This window comes from Macrotis lagotis, chromosome 1 (assembly GCF_037893015.1).
Source record: "Macrotis lagotis isolate mMagLag1 chromosome 1, bilby.v1.9.chrom.fasta, whole genome shotgun sequence".
In the NCBI taxonomy this organism is placed as follows: domain Eukaryota; kingdom Metazoa; phylum Chordata; class Mammalia; order Peramelemorphia; family Peramelidae; genus Macrotis; species Macrotis lagotis.
In genome coordinates, this window is record NC_133658.1 from 198025586 (window position 1) to 198051659 (window position 26074).

The 26074-nt window shown below is 34.0% G+C and overlaps 1 protein-coding gene across 2 annotated transcripts in view; it reads right to left on the reverse strand.

Annotated features, from left to right (window-relative positions):
* Positions 1-26074, reverse strand: part of MYOM2 (myomesin 2) — a 152830-nt gene that overhangs the window by 86872 nt on the left and 39884 nt on the right. For both annotated transcript variants that reach the window (XM_074209536.1, XM_074209537.1), the window contains 7 exons: positions 25194-25282; positions 25061-25111; positions 23160-23324; positions 16900-17061; positions 11769-11910; positions 3046-3245; positions 2254-2307 (listed from right to left, as the gene is read on the reverse strand). In XM_074209536.1, coding sequence (XP_074065637.1) covers positions 2254-2307; positions 3046-3245; positions 11769-11910; positions 16900-17061; positions 23160-23324; positions 25061-25111; positions 25194-25282 — 863 coding nt within the window. The remainder of the gene's footprint in view (positions 1-2253; positions 2308-3045; positions 3246-11768; positions 11911-16899; positions 17062-23159; positions 23325-25060; positions 25112-25193; positions 25283-26074) is intronic.

Genomic DNA, 26074 nt, shown 5'->3' on the forward strand with positions numbered 1-26074 from the left:
CCTTTTTAAGCACAGTGTGACTCAGGGAAAGTGATTAAATGTCTCTCAGCTTTTAATGGGGATTAAAATAGCACTTTCCTCATAAGGTTATGAGGATCAAATGAGATAACAGATGTAAAGATCTTTGCAAACCCTAAAACTATTTGTGAATACCAACTGTTAGTGAAGCAGTTCACAGGGAAATGACCATGTTGGACTTAAAGACCCCTTTGGGACAGAAAAGAAAAGTGCATAGAATGCCACCCACAGGCAATGAGTACTGTCTTAGCCATACCTTGGAGGGCCACCCCTGTGGCATATGAATTGGAAAATACCTGGAACCAGGTGCTAAACCACTCCCCAAGCACCACCCTTGTCCAAGCCACTATGGAAATCTATTTAAGCAAGATCTTCCAGAGTGGAGCTCTCTCTTTTTCCTCCCTTTTCTTCTTTTCAGGATGGCTACTTTGTCTCTCTAAGCTAGAACCACATGCTCCCAGTCTCTGTGGCTGGAGAAATACAGCCTCACTTCAATGTGGCCAGATCCACTCAAGTGTAAGCCCAGCCAACTCTTATGGATGTTTTCCTTTTCTTTCTTTCTCTCAGCCCTTTGTTGTTCAACCTATCCTCAAGCAGTGTATTGTCTCTCCAGGAAAAAGTTTAATCTGTGAACTTTGCAGGCTTATGAAATAAAAAATCCTGAGCAGGATTAGTTGTGAGTTTTTCACTTTCAAGGAACTCTCATCTTTATGGAGGCAACATCAATTTCTCCATCATCATTAATATTATTGAAATAGAATATCCTTTCATTGCTCATGGCTACGTACCTCACTTTACATAGGTTGATCTACTATAAAAATGTCCCTTACCATATATTCAGAAGATTATTGGTTGCTTCTGCATTACATACAATAAGTATCTGACTTCTGACAAGCTGACTGACCAAATCTCACTCTTCATTAGTATCCCATAAATTTCCTGTTCCCTCATTCTGCCACTTGATATTTCAGATTTATCTTTCTTTCTTTTCAATGTCATTGAGATTGCTATTGATAATTCACACTCATGTAATCCCTTATGATTTACAAATCATGCTTCCTACTATAGTTCAATACACAGATTATTATTTCCACTTCATAGAGGAAGAAAGTTGAAGTTAAGAGTTATAAGTTTTGCCCATAGTCAGAAAGTGAAAGAACTTCAGAGCCAGGATTCCAACCCTCCTCTCTTGACCCTAGTTTCAACATTCTTTCCACTAAACCACAATTGTGTCTCAAACAGAACTTTAGAATTTGGGGGGGGGGAGGGGGGATGGAGGTATATAATTCTTTTCTGAGACAATCTTGGAATTCTCAATATAATTCTCTTGCTGGGACTAATTGGTATTCTCATTTCCTATCTCTATGTCAAAGTCATAAATACAATCAGGAGAACAGAAACCACCATTTAGGGATACAATGGAATGATTATGGAAATGTGAAGCTGCCTTCTGGAAGTGAGAAACTTTCTTTTGGGACAGCAAACCTAGAGCCTCCACTGTGTTAAATAAGTACTCATAATTTTTGTTTCAGCTTAAGCTACATGTTAAATCCAGTCTTTTTAAAGTTTTTAGCTATTGAACTTTTAAAAATAAGACTTATTATAAATTCAACTAGAATCTTTAGCACTACTGATCAAGAGGTCCCAATGCTCATTCTTCATGTTTTTTCTCTCTCCAGGTATATCTGGAAGGCACAGCAAGCAGAAGAAATATCATTAAAAGCCATATTCACATTGGAAAAAAGATGTGAATAGTCTAATTAAGAAGCATACTTCATATAAAGATTAAATGCTTAGATTAAATGTATGTCAGTTAAGTCTGTAGTCAGGAGAGGATTAGAGATTCACATTTTACCCTCAAAGTCTTTTTGGACCCCCCCAGTGGAGTGAATATGGAAGGCTGACTCAAAGCTACCTTCAGGCAGTCACATTGGAGACTACATAGCTCTCTTTTTGCATCAAGTTACCAAAAGAGAAAGAACCTTTGTTAGTCATGAATGAAAGCAATCCAGCCAACAGTTAAATTCCTATTTTTCATTCCCTCTTACAGCCTTCAGTGGTTTTCCCCTCTGTTTTGACATGAGCTTCACAAACTTCAGTGACTTCCCCCCCTTTATTTATATAAAAAAAATAGATCTTGAAGGGGATCTTCCCCCCCATCTCTCATGGCTCTAATTATAATCTTAAATTCCTTTGATATAAGCAGCTGAAATTAAATCATGAAGAGCTACATACCTTCAAGGTCATCCTGGTAGATTACAATTTCTTTTTCTCCCTCCAAATGAATTGCTGTAAACAAAAGGGGAAAGTTGACAAATTCTTAAAACCAAAAGATTTCATAAAGAAAGATCAAGTCCCTCAAAAAAACTTTTCTTCCAGCACTGAATCACCTTTCTATTCTGTTATTAAAGTTGCCAATGCATTACAAGGGTTTGACACTTTGGGAATTTGTCCTAATAAATTATAATCCACTTTACTACCTTTGGCGAAATTATTCAATAGGCATGCTGATATAATAAATCAGAAAATATAGCTCTCCACTTAGAATAAATGAGTAAAAGTCCAGTGAATTTTGAAGAGTCAATGTTAGATGAAACTACATTTCAGAAATGTCACTTAGTTACCTTGGTTAGTTATTGTGATCTGAAATTACCCCACAAATGGTTAAGAATTTATTAAGAGCTTAATTCTAAACCAAGTAAGACTGCAATTTAATTGATTTTTTCCCACAGCTGTTATTAAGAAGGTTAAATGTTTTGGCTTTAGAAGTGTAAATGTTAACCTAACTTTATCCATTTACCACATGAATTGATAGGAATACTAGAGATTAACAAAATGAATATTGCTGTTAAACTCAACTTTTAAAGTTCTCAGGACTTGTCCATGTAAGAAAAACAAGGTAAGAGAAAGATAAAGCCAAGACAGAAAGTCTATACCCATGTACCTGTATAGTGTATGTATGCACACATACACACACATTTACATAGTTTCTAATTATAGCTAGACTGTCACTAATTGGTTACCTACCTTGTAATCTCTTGAGATCAACAGGATCAAGGGCTGCAACTGCCTCAGAGACTCGAGAAGGTCGACTAATTCCAGCATTATTAACTGCCCTTACACGAAATATGTAAGATCTGCCCTCAAAAAGACCAGTTACAGGATATTTGCAGACTTTCACTGGTGAATCATTGCACTGAATCCAATTATCAGTTCCGACTTCACACCTTGAAATTTAAAGAAAAAAATCATAAGCCAGTACATCACAAAAACCAAGAATGTACCTGACCTTTTAGTTTGCATACTGTCTGCAATGGATTTGTGATCTCATCTATATGGCTACCCCCTACAAAGTTATCAAACACAACTTGTTCTCAAGAGAACATCTATATCATTGTTGTTCCTCAGTGAACTCTTGCTCTTACCATGTGACTGGCTCAGATTTTTTTTAAATTACTCATTCTTCAATTACCCATTTCTTTCATTAGATAATTTATATATCTTCTTTATAATTCCTTGTTTTTAATTCATTACATTCTATTCAAAGTCATCACAAGACTTTGTCATTGCCATTTAGGTGATCCTCCACTTTAATTCTTCAGAGAATACAGCATTCCTAACTTAAAGCCAGATACCATCATCAGGAAAATACTAATATTAAAGAGATAGATCACTGTTTCAAATTGAAATCTGAGATCATTAAAAGAACTCTGAAATTTCCCAAAAGCAATAAAAAAAAAGTCAATTTTATCCCTCCTAGGTAATTCTAGGGCCAACTATCAACCATTTGCAGTATGTGCGAAGGCATGCTTATTCACACACATACACATTCACATATATATGTATATGTGTGTATGTAAGTATATATATATATATATATATAGGTGTGTGTATAAACACACACACATATATACACATATAAATATAAGCATGAATTAGGGGGGAATTGAAATACGTCAAAGTTGAATTCAAAGTGAAGTTCAATGTCATTAGCAATAGGAGCATTTTTAGAACTTCACTTTCTAGGAAGTATAAGGTGCCTCTCTTCAATTAACAAATGTTCTCTTTGACAATGGAGAATATCTTTGGTGAGGATAGGTCTCCCTGTTTTATGTCTCATTTTATTTGAAGGTCATCAAACTATGCTAATTATATTTTTATATCATTGAAAGAATCTTATAAAATCTTGGCATATGCATGAAAAAAGCTTTTAAGGAGTATTTTTCTGTATTGAATCAAATAATTTTTTTATACTCAATAAAGAAGTACATTCGGTGGGGTTCTGATATTCTCCACATATTTTAATCAATTATATAATGGTAAAGATATAGTCAATTATAAAGTATCACATTTTAAAAAAACTGTTCTTTGTAATACTCTTGTCAAAGATGTCTGATACATATTTAGATTATTCTTATAAAATTAGACAGATAGATAGACAGATGGTGATAAATAGATGAATATGAAATTATTTATATTCTCTTGGATTTATTCTTTAATAATAATAATATGCAAGTTTTTTCCAAGCATTAGATATCTTTTTTACCCTTCAGATATTAAGAAATTTAATCCTTTCATTATTTAAAATTATGAAGCAAATTCTTTGTTTATACTTAATCTTGTGCAGTTTCTTTTGTCTTCTTCTTTGGATTTTCTTCAATGTAATTTCTACTTTCTTTACATAGATTCTACTATTTTCATGGTAGAAAGAGCTTGCTATAAAAATATGAATGTTTTCTCCAATTTTTTCTCTATTGTCCTACTTTCAGTTTTATCCTTAAATTCCCTCTGAATGATACAGCTTAGATGGGTCTCTAATCAGACTTCTTTTAAACTGTTTTTTTCCCCTTTCCATCACCTCTCCTTACTTTTATGAATAACCTTCTCCCATTCACCTTTGCAAAATTTTAAGACAAGATTATATTCCAAGTTAATATTGCTTTCCATATCTCTTCATTCAAGAAGTGAGAACCATATGCAAAGACTAAGGTAAGTTCTTTTGGTCTCCTCATTATTGCAATTGACTTATATCAGTTAAACTTCTTTATGATGTGACTTTAATTAGTGATAATGTCCTTTTCTCTATTTTCCATACTTAAATGTCAGAAAAAAACTTTAAATAGGTTAAATTGGCATTATTTTAATTTTTTCCTATTTGATTTTTTCTTCTTAGCTTTGTAATACTCATCTTTATTCAAACAAGTTGGTAGATTATATACAATAAGCTGGAATAGAAATGACACTTTGGTGCTGTGTCATTTCCTAGTTATTAAATATAATGGTTCAATTTCTAAGATTATTATTGGTTCTCACCATGTCCAGAACAATTCTATATTCTTTCCTCAAAAAATAGTATTTATAATGCATAAATGTGAGGCTCCTGTGTAATCTACAAATTTTCCTTTTCCATACTCCAGAACTATTTTCTAATATATTTTTCACTGTCTTCATCTTTGTATTGAGGTCACTGAGTATCAAAGTGTATGCTACTTTAATTTGAATGATGTTTTCAATTTCTTCACAGAGTTTCTCTACTTCACTTTCTCAACAATAAAATATGATCATAAAATCATGTTCTTTATGCAAACTCATAATAAGACTAACCTTATCTACTTCTTTATTTGACCCCCTAAAAAGAAACTATAAACAATCTTTCCATTACCCATAATTTCTCCATTTCATTTATAGTGAGAATGACAATATTCACACAATTCACTGCTTCCAGTCATATGCCTATTTGTTAGTCACTGGACAAACACCTCACTTTTAGAGCACCAATATTTATGTTAATGTTTTCTCTGACATTCTGCTCCCATCACTATAAAGACATGATATTGAAGCCCAATTTGAATTTTTCTTTGTTTTATGGGCTACCATGGTCAAAGAGACTATTACCAAGTGATCAACATACTGCTAATGTGTGTCTCTCTACTCAGCTAAGCTGAACCTCAAAAAATAAACACAGTTGTTGCTAGAATGTTGTTGCTACAATGACATAGAAAATAAAATACCCTGCTCCTTACACACACACACACACACACACACACACACACACACACACACACACACACAAAGAACCACCACTCTAATAGTCTAGGACTTAGAACTGGAAAGAATCCTGGACATCATCTATTCCAATCACTTCATATTATATATGAGAATACCAATGTGCGAAGAAGTTAGGTGACTTGCCCAAAATTATTGTATAACTAATAAATAGGTAAATCTAGAACTTTTTCCAATGTATCATGATATACCTCTTTCATTTTAAGATGAGGAAACTGAAGCCAAAAGGGAGAAACTTATTCAAATAAATGTTAGTAGAAAGAGAATTTTAACCCAAATTCCCCAGCTCCTAATATATTGTGCTTTCAACCATACTATATGATCTTTGATGTTCAACTGATTAATTCTTATTAGAATCCAAAAATCACAATAGGAGCTACTTTGTATAACAAAAACAAGTGACTTTTCAAAAAATGTTTCTGAAATAAAAAGTACTAAGTCTTTTAAAAGTATTAGGCTATGGGGGCGGCTAGGTGGTGCAGTGGATAAAGCACTGGCCCTGGAGTCAGGAGTACCTGGGTTCAAATCCAGTCTCAGACACTTAATAATTACCTAGCTGTGTGGTCTTGGGCAAGCCACTTAACCCCATTGCCTAGCAAAAAAAACTAAAAAAAAGTATTAGGCTATAGTTAGAGTCCCAAATATTTAATAAAATTAGCAAATTCATCAGAACCTAAAACATTGAAATTAAAGTATATCAGCAATAATCTATAAATCTCTCTTCTTGTGCTCCATCATCTTTAGGAAAATTCATTCATTTTCAAAAGAGTGACCAGTTTTTACAGAACAGGGTTATGTTTGAGTTCAGAATCAAAAAATCTAGCAATCAATAGATATTCTTTAAATACTTACTAAGTGTCAGAGCAGGGATATGAAGACAAAAATTCAACAATATCCAAATCCAATAAACATATATTAAGTGCCTACTAGGTTACAGGCACTGTGGCAAGCACTGGAAAAACAATATTTTTTAAAAGTCCCTACCCCCAAGAAGCTTATAATTTAAAGGGTGAAGCAACAGGCAAAAGGAGACAGGAAAGGGTGGGGAGTATAATGGGATTCCAGAAAGTACCTGGATTCCATAGAGTTGAAACCATGCAGAGTAGCAAATTCAAAGTAGAGTGAGCTAAGTCTAGCTCCTATCCTAAATAAAGGAAGACTTTGGGAGGATTTTAATACTCTGGCCTCCAGTCCTCCAACAAAATTTTAGGAAAAGAAAGGAGGGAGGAATCTCAGGGAAATGAAATCGATTAAATTAGCAGTATCATGATGAATAATGATAAGCTTACCCTAAGGATGGCATTTTGTTGAGTAAAGTTGAAAACCTATAGGACCACAGATGCAAAATGGATGTTCCTGTCTTCAAGGTAGCTAATATTTATATAATGCTTTAAGATTTGCAAAGAACTTTATATAATAGTTTATTTGATAATCTTAATGACAGCAACAGAATAATCCTGGATAGTAGATGCTATCCCCACTTTACCTTTGAGGAAACAAGATAAGAGAGATAAAAGAAATTACCCAAATGCTCAGTTAGAACATATTTGAAGCATGATTTCAATTCAGGTCTTTCTGACTCCACATGCCTCTCTGGTTTTCCTTAGTTTTCTATCCTTTCCTCTAAAGGTCCAACTAGCCACTAGCTTCCTGAAAGCTCACACTTGTTTGGATATATATATATATATATATATATATATATATATATATATATATATATATAATTAGAGACAAAAATCAATTAAAGAAATTGTGGAAGAAAGTAAGAACAATTGTAAAGACAACATAGAATATGATGCTTGAGGTGAGCTTTATAAAAGCTATAACATTTCAGAGTTGAAACAATTCAGTGTAAGCATAAAAGATACCTCTAGTTATAAATTAATGAGGGGGTGGAGGTGGTTTCTGTTGGAAACTCAAGGAAAAGGTTTTGAGTCTCAGAGAAGTCTAAGTTCATAGGTGCAAGAAACTCAGCTTTTCTTTACTTTAGCATGAAGACAGTTGAGGAGGGAGATGGAATATATATATTGATTATTGGAGCATTTGTCATTTTTTAGACTGCCAACCTGATCAGTGTACTTGATCAGAAGTAATCATTCTACTAGAGTAACTAAAGCAGGTTTTTCTCATGAAGGCTGAAGAGTCTGGGAAATGTGTTTTCCTGGATGAGAATTAGTGTATTTTTCTCTAGTTCAGGATGGAAGAAGAACATTTCCAACAGATTTTGCTATCTCCTTCAAACTCAGGTCAGAAATATACTTCTATTGTGATGTATCTTAGGCCTGTTCCTCTCATAACAATGAAGGAGGCAGTGAGGAGTTCAAAGAATATTGCCATCCTATCATCCTATCTTTCTGAATCACTGCCTTTCTAGAATAGAATGGTATACAAGTTTCTTTCAAACTTTCTAAGTAGCCTAAGTGGGTGCAGAAGAGACCCAGTAGGGGGCATGGTAGAAAGGTTGCAGAGTTGCCAAAAGTGGAAGATCAGGAAGAGGAGGGGGGTGGTAGGAAAAAAAGGGAAGGAAACAAAAAAGAAAGGAAATATGTCAAAAATGAAGACTCAGAGGAGGAAAAAAGATAAGAAGGAAGAGAAAGGAAATATTAGGAGAGCAAAGGAGTAAAAAAATAAGAAGAAAAGGAGGCTGAGGGGGAAAGGAATAGGAAAAGAGAAGGCAGAAGGTTGTATTTCACAGAAAGGGTAACCCCTAATTCAGCTAGATCAATATGATTCTTGAATACTAAGTTGAAATGTTGAAAACTCAAATAGGTAGCCCTCATGAAGCTGGATAACTGACGTGATTACTGGTTATAGTTGTCCTGATTATTTATCTGTTAGTGTTGTTTTGCTGCTATTTACAGAATTCCAAAGTCTCCAAAGAATTGGCCTTATATATTGTCCAGAGAGCAATGGAGAAGTGTATTATTGGTGTAAATCATAATACAAACAAAAACTATTTTACTAGTATCTATATAATATCAAAATATCTAAAAGAAATTACCTAACAAGTTGGGAGCATACCCAGCAGAGAATTTCTAGGAGAGCAAAATGAGAAAGTGTGGATAGCATGGTACCTTTGTAGTTTGTATTCACAGTGATGAAGACACAGATTTATTGAAGTTATAAAGTTGACCACGTGGGTTTACATATCTTTATATAAAATATGAAAGCATTGGAGAAGGTAATGTCTAAGATCCCTTCCAGTTGTAGTTCTTTGATGCATTAAATACTTGTAATTTGAAACATATTCTTATACTTCAGGCAACAATGTTTCTACAATTCTACTTTTAAGATTATTTGATTTAAATGGGTCATTGATTGCAATAACATAGACTATGAGTTTGAAATATGTTTTCATATTGTCTCCTAGGGATAGTATAGAATGAGTTCACTAGATTTACTCAAATCCTTTCTCCCTCTGTTATCAACAAGTCAATAATAATATGTTTCTACTGTACTTTAAAATTTTGCCAACTATTTTCATAATCTTTATCTCATTTGAGCCCCACAAAAAATCTTGTGGTATGGTCTGGAAAACAGTTTACTCTATATAACACAAAAGGAAATTGTGGTTTAAAGAGTTTGTGATATGTCCAACATAACGCTATTTAAGCCAAATACAAGACCAGTGTCCAGGTCTTCTGACTGGACGTCTGTAGACATCTTAAACTCAACATATCTAAACTGAACTCATTATTTTCCCACAAAACCCTCCTCTCTTGCAAACTTCCCCATTATTATCAAGGGCACTACCCTCCTTGCAGTCACTCGGAATTACATAGATGCCATCTTTGATTCCACACTATCTTTCACTCTTTGTATCTAAATTATAGCCAATGCCTGTGAATTTTACCTTTGCTACATCTTTCAATATATCACCTTCTCTACCCTAATACTGCCAATAATTTAGAGTAGATTCTCATTATATCATACCTAAACTATTATAATAGCCTTCCTGTTATAACTCTCTTCCCACTTCAGTGCCTCTCTTGTTAAATATATGTAAATATATAAACATATATTAAATAAAGTGATTTTTCCTGAAGCACAATTTCAATTATGTTACTCTCCTACTCATAAATTCTATTAGCTCCCCTTACCCCCTCAAGGCTTCTTATTCCTTATACCACACCCCACTAGATATTCTTTGATCCAGTGGCACTACTGTTCCACAAACAAGATACTCCATCTCTCAGCTCTAGACATTTTCTCTTACTATTTCTCATGCCTGATTTGTTCTCCCTCTTTTCTGCCTCCTGTATTTCCTGCTTCCTGCAAGTCCCAACTAAAATCCTACCTTCTACTGGTAGTAAGCCTTTCTCAAACCCTCTTAAGTCCAATGTTTACCCTCCATTATTTCCTTTTTATTCTGTATGTAGTTTGTATAGATTATTGTATAGATTTGTATGTTGTCTCCTCCATTAGATTGTGAGTTCCTTGAAGAGAGGGACCATCTCTTAGCTCTTTTTGTATTGTCAGTAATGCACTGCCTAGTTCTTTTTCTATGACCCTATTCTGTCTAAATGAAACCAAACCAAAAGAAACTAATGATTCTAAGACTAAGTAATCAGTTCAATATTCATATAAACTCCATGTCAAATCTCTTGAAAAAATATTGAAATTAGTCTGAAGATGATGGTTGTCCTTCTTTCTATAAGATGACTATGACAAGCAGGGAGGTGTTGACATGATAAGTATGTGAATTGGATTTGAGTGAGGGGGTGCTGTGCCAAGTCATCAGTCTCGCTTTCTCCTCTGGAATCATTTGGATCTAGTGGCCAGATATGATTAGGATGACTGAGATGACCCTGGATGAGAGGTTATCATGGTTAAATGACCAAGGTCACACAGCTAGTAAATATTAAATGTCTGAGGCCAGATTTGAACTCAAGTTCTCCTGATTCCAGGGATAGTGCTCTATCCATCGCACCACTTAGCTGATCTACTAGATATGACAAGAAAAGAATTGAGAAACATAGCCTAGATCAATAAGTACATTAACAAGTTATCACATGCAATTATGGTTGAATTTTGTACCTTCGAGAAAAGAAAGAATTAAATAGCAAGTCCTCAAAAACAAGTCTTCTTTTCCATCAATATTTCAATATTTTAAATGCAAATAACAAGCCTGCTATAACAGAGGGCACACACACACACACACACACACACACACACACACACACACACAAACTTCATCCAAAAAGGTAATTTAAGCCTCTCTGTATTTAGCTAGGCTGGTCTTTGTAAAACAGAAATACATTCCTTTATTAGATCCATAATTAAAACCTTGATGAAGTGTGAACTTTGATAGCATACTCTTTGAGTACCCATGGATTAAACCTTCAATATATAAAACTTGACTAGAAAGATTTATTTAGAAGGAATTAGGGAGGTTTATGTTAATGGGGAAGGTTAAAATGAGATATTCTCTTGGCTTCCCTAATCACCTTTACTACATATACTAGCAATGTGACCATGTTGATGCAATTCATTGAAAAAGTAAGTTATCAAAGTTGCTCTCCACAGTGAAAAATAGCACCAAACCATAGGGTACCACATACTTAATTGAAGTGTCACAATAAATAAATATATAATGCAATATTCTAATGTAACTTTCACAGTATTACTGATAATTTTGGATGTCATTTAAGTCTCAGAAGAATTTGAATTTGACATCTACTTACCTATCAACAAAATAGCCAATGACAGGACTCTCACTAGCTGTATTTGGTGGCTTCCACATCACAATGACATAATCTCTGTTAGCATCATGGCACTGAACATCCATGGGAGCTCCTGGGGCCCCAGTAACTAATGGATCAGCATCTGGAACAGATAAGAAAGAAGTGTATTTCTGGTCAAAACAGAAGGGCAACCATGTAACCCACTTATAATACTATTCCAGGACATAATTTCATCATCACAGGCTTGCAATAACAACAAATCAATAGGATCTGCATAATACTTCTGTTGCTTTAATATGCCTGTGATTTAGTACCCAAGATTAGATAGCCTTTGTGCTAAAATTTCTTGTAAGATTTTTGAGAGAGGAAAAATTATTCTGGTCACACAATTTCTAATCTTACATTTTAAGCAAACTCATCTCCTATTTATATTGTTTTTATTATATTTGATAAAGAAAAAATTGACCTTGTCATCACTGATAGGTGATTAAAAAAAATTACCAATCCCAGTAATCAACCTGAACCTTTGATAAGAAAACTTTAAGGTCCTGTTTCAGAACTTCAATTGATAAAGTTCACAATGTTTGCAGATTTTCCACAACCTGCCAATTCCATGGCCATCATTTGACCCAAAAAGTAAAGTGGAAAATCACACAAGCATAAAATGTAATATTTCCATTTCTTATGTTTCCAGTTAGAATAAAATTGCAGTGATGAGAATTGTTTTTGTGCTATAGTTTGCCTTGTCAAAGCATTATAAAATAGATGCTTTTCTTTTCCAAAATCCATAAACCATTATGAGTTTGATCGTGTTTTATGGAATGTTGAGCAGTGTTTGGGCCAACCTTTCACTCATCTACTTCCTCCCTCTTTATGGCCCTCTGCCTTGCATTTTATCCATTTAAAAATTTAAGTCTAACTGCTGAAAGTCACATATCTACTTCAGGGTACTAATTCACTGAAACATGCTTACTTGTCTAATCTAAAATATGTATTTCTATACTTATATTCATGGTTATATTATGCATACTTAACCAAGTAAACATTATACAATTTCTTGTACTATCCCCTTCAGCAGATTAAAAGCTTAGAATATCTTACTGTTGAGCCAGCTATTTGTTCTTTCATTTAAAATATACAGGGAAAAAAATAATCTGAATGGTTCCACTCCCCCATATTTGCATTATTTTCTTCTTCTTGATGGTGCAAGGCAATTTAGACTATGTCACATTGATTACATTTTATGGGTTAGGGGTAGGAGGAAGTTTTGCCATCAGCTATGTACACAAAATGGAAGGTACATTTTAATGTCTTCCCAGCTAGTCAGTAAAATTGCCTAACATTGATGATACAAGTTTTTATTCTCTTGTTTTGTTCAAATTAAAACCATTTATTTCTGATGAGATTCTTCCTTTTAATATATTCTGGATGTTCATATAAAAGGTAAAATATTCTAATACTACTATTTTTGCTGTTGCACATTAATAAAAACCCTATAAGGTAACTAGAAGATACAGTTGATAGAGCACTGGAACTAAGGAAAGGCTCAAGAATTTAGGAAGACCAGAGATCATGGCCAGCCTCAAGTATTTAACAAGTCACTTAACTTTTGTCTGCCTCAGTGTTTTTATATATAAAATGAGTGCTCTCAAGATTTTGGGAGAATCAAAGGAAATTATCATATATATGAAGCATTTTGCAAACCTTATAGCACTATATAAATGTATAATGTTAGCATAAGTAGTAGTAGTGGTGGTAGTGGTTGTGGTAGTAGGAGGAGGAGGAGGAGGAGGAGGAGGAAGAGGAGGAGGAGTAATGGTAGTAGTATCAACCTCATCTCAGGGGCTACTTTAAAGAAAGGCACATGAGATCCTAGGAGTCTGGAGTTAAGGTGGGTGGAGTAGGAATGGGGAGGGTTCACAGAGGTTAGTAAGCATAGAAAGGTCTTTGCTCCTTTCTTTCTCTAGTTATCTGTTATCCCCAAAGAGAAAACCTTGAATATTTATCTGGTAGTTCTGAGTTAAAGGAACCTTACAGAGATATGAAATTGAACTCTGCTGATCATATAAACCCAATAGTTTGCTGAGGACACATTCTGCCAAATGAATTTGAAGCAGATATGAAATTGTCCTGCTTAGGTCTCACTCCCTCCAAAGAGCAAAGAGAGTAATAAGATAAGGTCAGAAAGAATGTACAAATATTCCTTCATGTATCTGTAGACATAACTGTATTCACCTGTACAAGGGGAGAAAGAATGTGAGATGGTGAAAAGAACAATAGATTTGGAACCATAGGATCCATTTAAGCTATGTCAGTCCTTTCACCTCTCAGTTTTCTTATCTGTAAAATGAATAGCTTGCATCAGATTATTTCTGAATCTTCTTCCATCTCTAATAATCCATGTACTTCATGCTAAAGGAAGAGGGACATTGGTTGGTACCTAAAGTAAAAATGTTGGGCAAATCTGAGGTCCCCAGAGGCCAGGTAGGAACTAGAGATAGAAAAGAAAGAAGCAGAAGATCTAAGGCACAGATCTATTATAAAGTAAAGAAAACCACAGGAACAATGTTCTAAAACTCAACTGTGACTGACCTCCTTTAAATAACAAATATTACATGTGACTTTATATGGTTAGAAGCACGGAAGCTGTATGCAATAAAAGGGACCACAAGGAGGGCTGATAACTTATAGAGAGGGAGCTACTTGATATACACATAGCCATGACCTATTATTCTGAGTGATCATTTAATGCAAATCTGATTGTTTTAGTAGTTTCTTCTCATCCAGTCTATTTTGAAAGACTTAGTTTATCTTAATCCCTTTTACTAGCTCTCTATTCTAGTCAATATGATCAGTTAGCTGTTCTCTAAATTGGACATTCCATTTCTTTCTTCTGTGCCTTATCCCAGACTGTCCTACATGCCTAGGGACGCCCTCCCACCACTCCTAAATGTTTTATAATCCTTAGTTATCTAAAAACTCAGGTCATATTTTACTTTCTGTCCAAGATTTGTCTCAGTCTCCAATTTTTAGAGTTCTGGCCCTTCTATTTATTTATTTATTTATTTATGTGTGTCCCTACTCACTTCCTTAATATGAACCTTGAAAACAAGTATTATTGTTCTTTAATCTTTGAATTTCTCTAATTCAGTACAATGCCTTGCATATTGTAAGCATATCACAAATATTTTAAACTAGATTATATTCAACCAGAAGTAAAATGGAAGGGAAGGATTTTGAAAGAAATGTTGAAAACTTTCATCATTTAAACAGGAAAGGTATGCTACTGATGAATAGACATCACAGCTTAGTGGATAGCACTAGATCTTGGAGTCAGAAAATTTGGGGTGCAAATCTCCTCTGACACATATATTCCATAATTGACCCATATAGACTGGCCAAGTCATTACCCCCAGGAACCTCTTTAAGACTCAGAACAGCAGGTACTGACATACATTAGAAGGAATTTCCTCATGAGGATTTCACTACACAAATGAAATCATAGATCCATCCCTAAAAAGATAATGATAATGATAATTAGCATTCCTGAAGAGCTGTAATATTTATCAAAACATTTGCTCACATGTGAGTTAGGATAACTATTATTGTCTTTATTTAAAATATGAGTCAATGATGCTTCTGTAGGTTTTCATTAAATATAGAAAAATAATAATGAGCTGTGTTCACCCTGACATGAGACCCAATTAAAGAAGAGTCATATGGATTCTTATAGTACACCAGGATACCTTTTGAAAGTATACAAGGGGAAAACCTGATTGGGAAATTTTTCAGGAAAAATCCTATAACTAAAAATTATAATAACTATCTGAATCTTCAACCTTCATTAACTATTTTTCCCAGTGATTTAGGTATTTATGAAAATGTAAATTAGGCTAAATAAAAGATATGAAAACACACCTCAGCCCTCATTTTCTCACACACTTTTGCAGAGGAATAGAATATTGCATATAAGAGCAATTTTTTTTTCAGTGTGTTGATTGGTTTTATTAATTTGCCTTCTGCAGTCAAGATAAAAGGAGAGAGATACAGGAAAAAAATGGAAGACATCAATAAAGTCTATTTTTAAAAAGAAAGTAGGAAGTATTCAGATATATCATATATATATATATAATGTATGTATATATATACATATATATACCCTGTGATTAATATTTCTTTCTTCAAAATATCCAAATTCTCTACTACATGCTATGATTGTGATGAATGATTGTTTTTAGAAAGTAATCTACCTATGATAGAATGTGACAAATATATCTTTTGTAGCTTAGTGTTCCAAAGAAATAGTTCTTTGGCAATTAGAGCTACCAGGTGAGAATTTAACACTGTGACCATTAGGTCCAGTCTCTAAGGTATAAAAATAATAATGAACATTTCATAATATGAGTATATTGTCATCTTTCTCCAAAATTTTCTTTTCATCTCCACCTGTCAGGTAAGTCTATTTGAGCAGTACTATTATTTTCCTCACTTATGAGTGAGGGACAATAAGGGCAAGGCACAGTGATGTGCCAGTACAAGAAATATTAAAGGAATAAGAGAACTCAAAGATGCATATGCAACAGATACAAGTTAGGCATATAGAGCAAGGAAGTCTATAACAGAAAATCCCAAGATACAATATTTTTTTTACTTTAGTCTTCATGGAAAACAAACTGAAAACAAAGTCCGTGTTCATCATTTGAGAAAGGAGAAAGAAAAAAGAATTAGAAAAAGAAAAAATAAAGAAGAAGAAGAAGAAAGAAGAGCCAAAGGTTAGACTGTAGTGTCATGGGCAAGTGCTTCATGGGAGATTAAGGGAAAAGGTGAACCAAGAATCCATGAGGATGAAAAAGTGCAGAGGGAACAATGTCTTTTAACCTGGAAGGTGTATGCAATACACCAATTAGCTAAATATGAACATTTTTAATGTTAAATTTCAATTTCTGAATTATTTCAATATAATTGACTTCCTGTATTTTATTTTACACATTTAAAAATATTATCTTGAGGAGTCCATAGATTTGTCAGATTGCCAAAAAGATCCATAGCAAAGAAAAGATTTAGAAACCCTAGTCTCTAGTAAATTCAGATCCATGAAGTGAAAATAAAATTCAGACAATAAAAGCAATACCTCTCACAAACATAAAAGCACTGTGATCAGTCACGCCTCCTCTTGAAATGATCCTTAAAGTATAAAGGCCTTCATCATCCTTATTCAGGTGACCAAATGACAGTGAGGCCTGTCCTTCTCCAAAGAACATCTTTGTCCACTTAGATTCTTTCAGCAATACACCTGAAAAAAACAGTCAAATTTCATATTGGCATCTGAATCTTTGAATACTGGCATCTCTTTCCCATTTTCAAATTTCCCCAAACAAACAAAAACACTTCAGCAGTTAACTATCCAGTTCATCAAATTAATAGTTTAAGTTTAGAAAGAGTTACTTTCTCATTTTCTCTTTTTCTATGAATGAATATATTCCCTTATTTAAAACTTAAAGAAATATTCTTTACTAATATTATAACAAATACATTAATGTGATATGCACTTATCTGTACACCCATAGAATTAAAGGAATACTTCATAGGAAGGAGAGTCAAAAGGTTATACAGAATCACTTGCAATCAGACACACCATAATAAAGCATTTTTAATGGATAATAGCATCAATAGAGAAATGAATGAAATAGCACCACACATAACATAGAACTAATATCACCCTGAAGAAAAGAAGTCAAGAATTTTTTCAGTGTGTAGTTGGTATTTATGGCATAATATATGGTACCATGAGAGGAAATATAGCATAATTCATTGAGCACAATAATAGAGCACAGAGCCAAGAACTGTGCTAATCATTTTACAATATTGTCTCATTTGATTATGAATAATGAATATTTTAATTAGATGGCATCAGATTAACATTTGTAAAAGGCAGCATGTTTTATCAGAGATTGCTGATTTAGGAGTCGGAGAACTTGATTTCAAATCTTGGCTTTGTCATTTGTTGTGTAATCTGGGGCAAGTCATCTTATCTCCAGATTTCCATTTCCTCCTCTAAAAAATGAGAGATTTGGACTCAGTGATCTCTAATTGTCTATTATGGCTTTAAGTTCTATGATCATTGTTTTAAATTAATACTAAAGAGTTAAAGCAGAAATCATAATTTTAATAACCAAAGTCCTCAATGTAAAATAATAATAATCACATTATATAATAATCACATTTTATAAATCATATTTATATAAAACAATCACAATTATATAAAACTTCAGGTTCTCAAAACACTTTACACATATTATCTCATTTTATCCTCACAATAACTCTGTTTGGTAAATATTCATTTCAAAATTAAGGAAACCATGAATCAGAGAAACTAAAAGTCTTCCTCCACAGTAATGAAACAAGGAAGTATTTATAGTAAATTTGACTTAAGGTCTTCTTGGCCCTGGGTTCAGCACTTGATACAATAAGGTAAACCTAATGTAATTCAAGCCAATCCCCAAACAGATCAAATAAGAGAGAGAGGCTTCCTCTATTAGTTATCCCTGGTCCTAACACTATTTGTGGTAACTTCCAAGAGTTATGAGGGCTAATGAGAATGGTGTTTTCTACTACACATACACCTTTGCTTCCAAAAGCCAAGACTCTTCTAAGAAATTTTCCATACAATATCAAATAGGCATTTAATCTATATATCAAAGGTATAGCTAGGGGTAAACATGTCCTTAATCAACTTGGGAAAAGTGAAATTCTTTGAAATGCTGAATGAAAACAGATGATAACACATATCCAATGACTGAAAGAATTAGATAACCTTGTACAGCATATCAAATAAGACATTCCAGTAATGAACAGAAAGTTTCTGAATGCTTTGAGGAGAGTTTTTGACCTTAATCAAAGGTTAACTAGGGGATGTTGGAGAATATAAACAGAGAAAGTTTTATCCTCAGGCAGAGACCATATCATCCAAGAATCTGAACCATTAACAAAAAAATTTCCATCCAGGAGCTGAAAAAGAACAAACTGGAGACACCAAAGAAAGGAAACTTTCAGAGAGTTTGACTTCTTCAGGGCAGAGAGTATTGGAGCTATGGACACTACAGAAGTACCAACCCTCAGAGCCCAGAGGCTTTTTCAGACAGCTTCCTAAGTCAAAAACTTCCATTACTAGGAGCCATGCTTATTCTCTGGTCATATGAGATCTTTGGATTGAGTTCGTTTCTCTGTGGATTCTACTTACTTATGGGTATGCCACCATTTTTGAAGTGCTGATGTTTTATACAAATTTCTTAATATAGCACACCATAAAAATCCCTTTCTAAGAGCTAATAAGGTCAGGATGGCTGGTAATCAATGGATAAAAAAGATCAGCTAGGAACTTTTGATTAAAAGAGCTAGAAAAATAAACTCAAACCCTCAGGATTACATAGAATCCTGAGAGGAGAAGCAGTCATTGCCCTCTAAAAAACCCAGTCAGCTAAAACAAATGGAAATTGGGAGAATAAACCTTGGGAGAATGTTAAAAAAATTCACTATTTATAAAAGTACTTTACTTCTAACAAACCTAACTATATAAGTATAGAATTTCAGATGTGCATCGATGTTAGAACTTTCAATTCAACATATATTTATTTAATGACGGCTACATATTAAGCACAAGAAAATCTGATTTAGGAGTGTTGGATCTAGATCTGAATTACATTCCTTCCCAGTAGAGCCCCACTGATTATTCTCCCCTGAGGACACTAATCCTAACTACCACAGAAACTCCAAACAGCTCCTGATCACACCTTGGTGACCCTCAAACAAAACATATCCTCCATGGAGACCCCAAATGGCTCCCAGGACTTTTAGAAACCATATCCCTCAGCCTCCCATATCCCATGCCCTATAAAAAGAGATTCTCTCCTCCTTACCCACTGCTAGTGTCTGCTCAGACCCAGGCTGCTTACTTTTCCAATAAACAACTTTGCATTCACTGCCAATTATAGCACTATCTTCCTTTTTACTGCAAGTTCACCTTTTGACCTTTCAGGTCTCCATCACAGAGAATGACCCTGAGTAAATGGACATTGTAAATGATTTGCAAATGATCCATGTTCCTATAATGATTGTCAGACCCAAAAACAAAAGGAAAAACTTTCTGGATTTTTTTTCTTTTTTTAATCATTTTAATCATTTAAAATTTGAAGCAAGTGTTCACACTAAACTAGGCTCAGTTCATGGCTCATCATTGGCACTTTTTTTTAAGAAGTCAGAAGTTTTGAGGTTTAAAGCCAGAACTATGAATTGAGGCCTCAATCTGTGGACAGTAATGGTTTCATTATTACAACATCAGCAGCCATCAGAAATAATATACAAAGTGACATTGAGTCAACTCAAAAAAGTGATTTTATTGTAAACAGTTTGTTGGGGTTTTTCCTACGTGACTGTCTTAGTATGATAGCCTCAGAGAGTTGAAACATTTTAAATTGTGTCTTCAATATCAGATTTCCAATTTACATAGTCCATTTCTCCATACTTTTTTTAAAGGATTTCACTCAACTGACTGACATTGCCTCTGGGGCTTACTTTCCATCAAGTGGCTTGCAGCTTATTAATTTTAAATAGTAAAAATATCCTCTTGCATTTTAATGACTAGGAACCAACTTTAGACAATTGTCCGCATAGCTTTGCATTTAAATAGCTAAATCTAAAGTTAAGAGGGTGAGCTTTCCAAATCACATTCAAATTTCACAGGAAGTAGAGGGTTAAACTTCAGTAAATTTTCCTATAAATATATTCTCCTCAAATTGATCAAGATTAATGAAACTTCCTTGCAATCTGAAATTCAGGCACTCTCTCCTCTCTAAGGGTCAAATTTCTAAGGTTGGTATCAGTATCATTTTAGGTAACATAGGGATATTACCTGTCCTAATTCCATTTCAGTATATTTTGTATTTTCTCCTCTCTTCCAACATCCATCAAATTATGTAGAGAACCAGGAGAATTTTCCCCTCACACAAGCAACTTGTCTATTTAGTATGAAATCATTGTCATATTTATAACTATCCTATGAAATCCCATTTAGTTAGGGAATCCTAAACCCTTGCACTTTTTGTCTCCTCCCATTTGACCATATCGTTCCTCTTCTCTAGAAATATCATTTCTCAAATTGAAATCTGTGCTGTCAGTCCAGTGACTTCATTGTTTCCAATCTTTATTGCCTCCAATCAATCTGTTGAGTAAGTTCAAAAGTACTTTCATCCCATCCCCTTGTCCACTGCTTCATTTCTTTGTTACCTGCCTTAATCATGGAATGAGCATTACCTCAGCCAAGTAAGACCTGGGAAAGATCTTAGCTTAAAAAGACCAAGGTCTCTCATTGCAACCAAGACCAGCTACAATCATCCTGATCCATATCTGGTCACTAGACCCGGACAGCTCTTCCTCATTTAACTCCATTACTTGCCTGTCATGGCATCACCCCCCCCCCCAATGGCATTATCAAAATGTGAATCCAATCTCAATTATCTCTAATTTCATTTCCCCATGATGCATGGCAATGAGGGAGGAGCTTTTGGAAACAGACTCCCATTAGGATTGTCTTGCTGTTAAATTGAAAGGCTGTCTTTAAAAAGTAAGGATCAAGGGGTGATAGAAGGGGAATTGTGGTCTGGCCCCATTCAATGAACTTTTGCCCTGGGTATTATAATTTTTATTGTTATTATTCAATCATTTCAGTTGTGCCTGACTCTTTGTGACCCCATTTAGGATTTCCTTGGCAAAGATATTGGAGTGATTAGTCATTTCTTTTTCTAGCTCAACTGACAGATGAGGAACTGAAACAGAGTTAAGTGACTTTTCCAGGGTCTGAGGCTAGCTTTAGACTCATGAAGATGAGTTCCCGACTTCAGGCACTCTATTTTCTATACTACCTAACAGACCTGGTGCTATAATAAACTCTTTTCCTTTTTTTCTTCCTGGACTGGGTTCATTATTGAGGGCAAAACCCAAACAAGGATTTTCTTTTTTAACACTCTTGCTCTACACTAAATAAAATATTCTATGGTGCAATAGAAAGAGCATTGAATTTGGAATCCTAAAATCTGAGATTAAAACTTGATTTTTCCATTTAATACTTGTGTGACTTTTTCTAAGTAATTTAATTTCTCTGGTCCTTAGTTGTTTCATGAAGGTTAGATTATATGACTTCTAAGTTCCCTTCAAGTTCTAAATTTACAGTCTTTTAACCTAGTTTACATGTTAACTTGTTAGACCTCCTTAGGCACTAGTACTTTTTTTCTCTCTAAACTTTTAAAGTACATATTATCTTAACCATATTGCAGTCAAGAAGACCTAACTTCATATTTTGGGAAAATCTCAGTTCTCTAAGGTTATGTGAAGAAAACAGAATCAATATACACTAGCTGAGGGAGTTTCCTTACCAAGGCTTACCAATAATCAAAAAAAGAAAAGAAAGGAAAAGAAAAATAGCAGGTATGTAAAGCAAGTATTTGGAATTATTTTCATACCATAAAATGTTGCTTTGTACATAAAATACATATGATGAATACTGGTATCTTGGGTGGAGGAATGAACAAACCAAAGGACAATAATGGCAGAGGTAAATATTTCCTTCAGATATCTAATAACAACTCAAGAAAAGCCAAAAATCTAGATGCAAAGGATTCTTTTCCAATTATCATTCCAAGGAAACCAACAGTACAATTGGCATCTCTTTGAGGCAGGGTGGATGTCAGGTAGATTGTCTTCGTAAGTAGAAATTCCTTTCTGAGAACCCATCTAAATTCAGAGTCCCCAAAGTTAACCTGTCAACAATTTCTTTGGATAACTCTCAAGGTCAATTACATTTCTGCCAAATTCTATCTAGTCATTCAACATAGCTTTGGCTGCCTTCAGTTAATGGCATGGTCAAATATTTATCTGAAAAAGTAGTTATAGTAAAAGTGCTGCAAAAATCAATACAAATGAATTGCTTTTCATTTCCATGCATAGAACTTAGAGATAAGTGGGAAATTGCCCAAATAACCTCTTTTCTAAGATTCACAACCTCAACTCTAATACATACATACATATATATATATATAATATATATATATATATATATATATATATATATATATATATATATATATATATATATATAAAACTCCTCTTCTAATGCTTGATTATGAAGTGAGGCAAACCTGAACTCTCAAAAACTTGGACAGAAAAGTATAAACTGTGTGATCCTACCAAATTGGAAAGGTATTAAGATAAACTCTGTCTAAGAGACAGGTAAGACAAAGCTTGTCACCAATAAGATGGCTACCAGATGATATCTGTTGTTAGAAGAGATGCCCACACTATTAAAATCACAGATTTCAGGAGAGAAGTAAAGGTACTTACTGTCTCTATACCACTCAACTCGAGGTTGAAGTCTTTTCAGGTCAGGAGTAACCACCAGAGAGCACTTGAGAGTAGCAGTTTCACCTTCTCTTTTAAAGGTGACCCCAAACTTCTCCAGAAACTGAACATCAAAATGGGTATAAGGAATTACAGATGACAAGGGCACTGCAAAATGAGTTACAGGCATTTGTAAGAATGACAGGCAGTCCAAGGAGATTTTTAAAGCAGACATAAACTATATTGTTCAAAATATTGCATTTCAGTATTAATTATTACTTAAAATATGATTTTCCACTTCCACAATACAACAGTATTGCAAAATAACTACTTCTGAAGAATTAGGAAACATGCAATTGCTCCTCAATTACCTTTTCTAATGTATAGCAGCAGAGAAAGGAGTGTGAGAGGTTTTTTTTTATGTAATTCATAGAAAATCAATCTTACTGGGGATCAGAACTGATTCTGCCACAATATAGTCAAGTAACCTTGAGCAAATTATCATTTAATATCTCTGGGACTTAATTTTCAGGATATGGAAGCTAGATACATTCTAAGAGCCTTCCATAATCCCCACAATTAAGATAATCCCCAAATTAATTAATTTTTTATTTGTTCCAGGAATATAGTCATGGAAATACCCTAAGACACATCCAAACATTTGCTCATACACTATTTTCACTTGTTCATCAATAATTTGAAAAACCAAAAAACTGTTAAATGGATGTCAGCAAAGTTTGTGAGTTGATCACCTAAAAGCCTAAAGCAGGATATAAAAGATCATAGGATAATAAATTTAAGAGGGACCTAAAAGATCACTGATTCCATCTTATTGATAAGGCGACTGAGGCACAGAGAGGTTAAGTGAGTTGCTCAGCATTATACAAACAGCAAATGTCTGAGACAGGATTTAAACACAGGAGGACATCATGACTCCAAATGCAGTATCTGCTATAGCAAATCATTGATAATTCATCCAGATATGATTTAGAGTCAACAATGTACAAAATCTATATAACAACTTTAGTGGATAATTTTTACTGAATATCTTTTGGTATCAGTGGAATTGCTACTGATGTATTCAGTGGAAGTGCAAGATATTTTACTTTAGGCTTTTCACATACAGAACAAAATGTAAAATTGGGATAAAGTGAAAAAGAGCATTGTAAGCAAACCCTATCATTTTCAAGTATGGGTTAAATTGTACAGAGCTTATAGGTGATTTCTCAGTCTTCATTTATGCCAGTCTTATCTTTAGATACTTTCTCACTAGGCAACAGGTAACTTTCATAATTCATAAAAATTAATGTTAGACAGATGGTGGCTCAAATTCCATGGGCTAATTAGAGGAAGTTATTTGCTATGAACAGGTTTGACCCAATCTAATGTCACAAGTTCTGTAGATCAAAAAAATACAAGGAATTTATAAATAAACTGTCCTAGACTTTGAACAACAACAAAGCAACAAATCAGGAAAAATACTTACATTTGGTCATCTCCTCCTCTATATATTGCAATCATATTTTTTGCATTTCTATATCCAGCACTTAGCTTGAAATTTGGCATGTAAGTACTTCATATTTTAAATGCATACATAACACTATTGGCCTGCCCTATCAAGCACACTGAATAGAGATTTTGATTTAAATATGGAAGCATGAATTCTTTTGTCTACAGGTTTCTTTGCTTTTTCTTTTTTTTTCAGATCAAAATTTTAAGAATTACTTAATCTGGTCTTTCACAGGGTTAGGAGAAAAGAAGCTAACTGAATCTGTACTACATGAAAATCAACCTTTGAAAACCTTCTCTACTTGATAACAGATAAGATGTTGACTTGTGAAATAATGGTTTTTTATACAGCATCTAACCCTTTCAGGAAACAAAAGGAAAAATAAAACACTTACATCCAATGGGGAGTCCCACAGAATGGTATGGTTCTTCTTCTCCTCGGAACCCTGAAAAACAATTCATTGAAAATTGTCAAAAGCAACAGGAAAGGAGGGAAAAAGCAGGTTTCTTCCCCATTTTAATACTTACTCCTAACAACTACAGCAGCATTGGTAGAGACTTGTCCATGGACATTGGTTGCCACAGCTGAGTAAGTTGCAGTGTCATCAAAATTTGCTCTGGAAAAAATTAGAGATCACAATAAAATAAGCATCAAAATATATCATAGTGCCATCAGCTAATACTGAATAGACAGAATTTGTAAACAAAATATTCCTGGAAAGTGGAGTTTATGACCTTTATCTTTTACAGGCATGAATGAAGAATTTAAAAAAACAAAAGTGGCAGGTATATATTTCACACAACACAGAGACTCACAATATCAATTATAGACATGGGCAACCCTTTCATATTGGCCAATGCTGTGATTTTATACTTGAAAAAGAAAAATAGTGACATAACCTTGTTCATCCCAAAGGGAAAATCCAGATTATGCTTTAGTTCCCCCCCTCCCCATATTTTAGACTACTCATCCCAGACTGTGGACCGTCTGTGAAGGAATGAAAACGAAATATTTGATTCTCTCTTCATTTTGAATGTGAACTTCTTGAGAGTAGGGACTATACTTTTGAATTTCTTTGTATCCTTAGAACTAAACATAGTGATTGGCATGTAACAAGCATTTAATATATTGATTTTTGAATCTTGACTTTTGAGTTGCACAGGGTCACACAATAAGTGTCAGGACAGGATTTAAATATAGGGCTTCCTGATTCCAAAAACAGTTGTTGACTCTTGACTCTTCATTGAATGAATGAAAATATTTATTAAGCCCTTACTATTTGCAAAGCATTGTACTAGGACTGTAAACTGTAAGTTTACAGATAAAAAAATCAGAGATCATATCTACTTTCAAGGAGCTAACATTCTAAAGGCGAAAGATAACACTACATATAACATTTTAGCTGAAA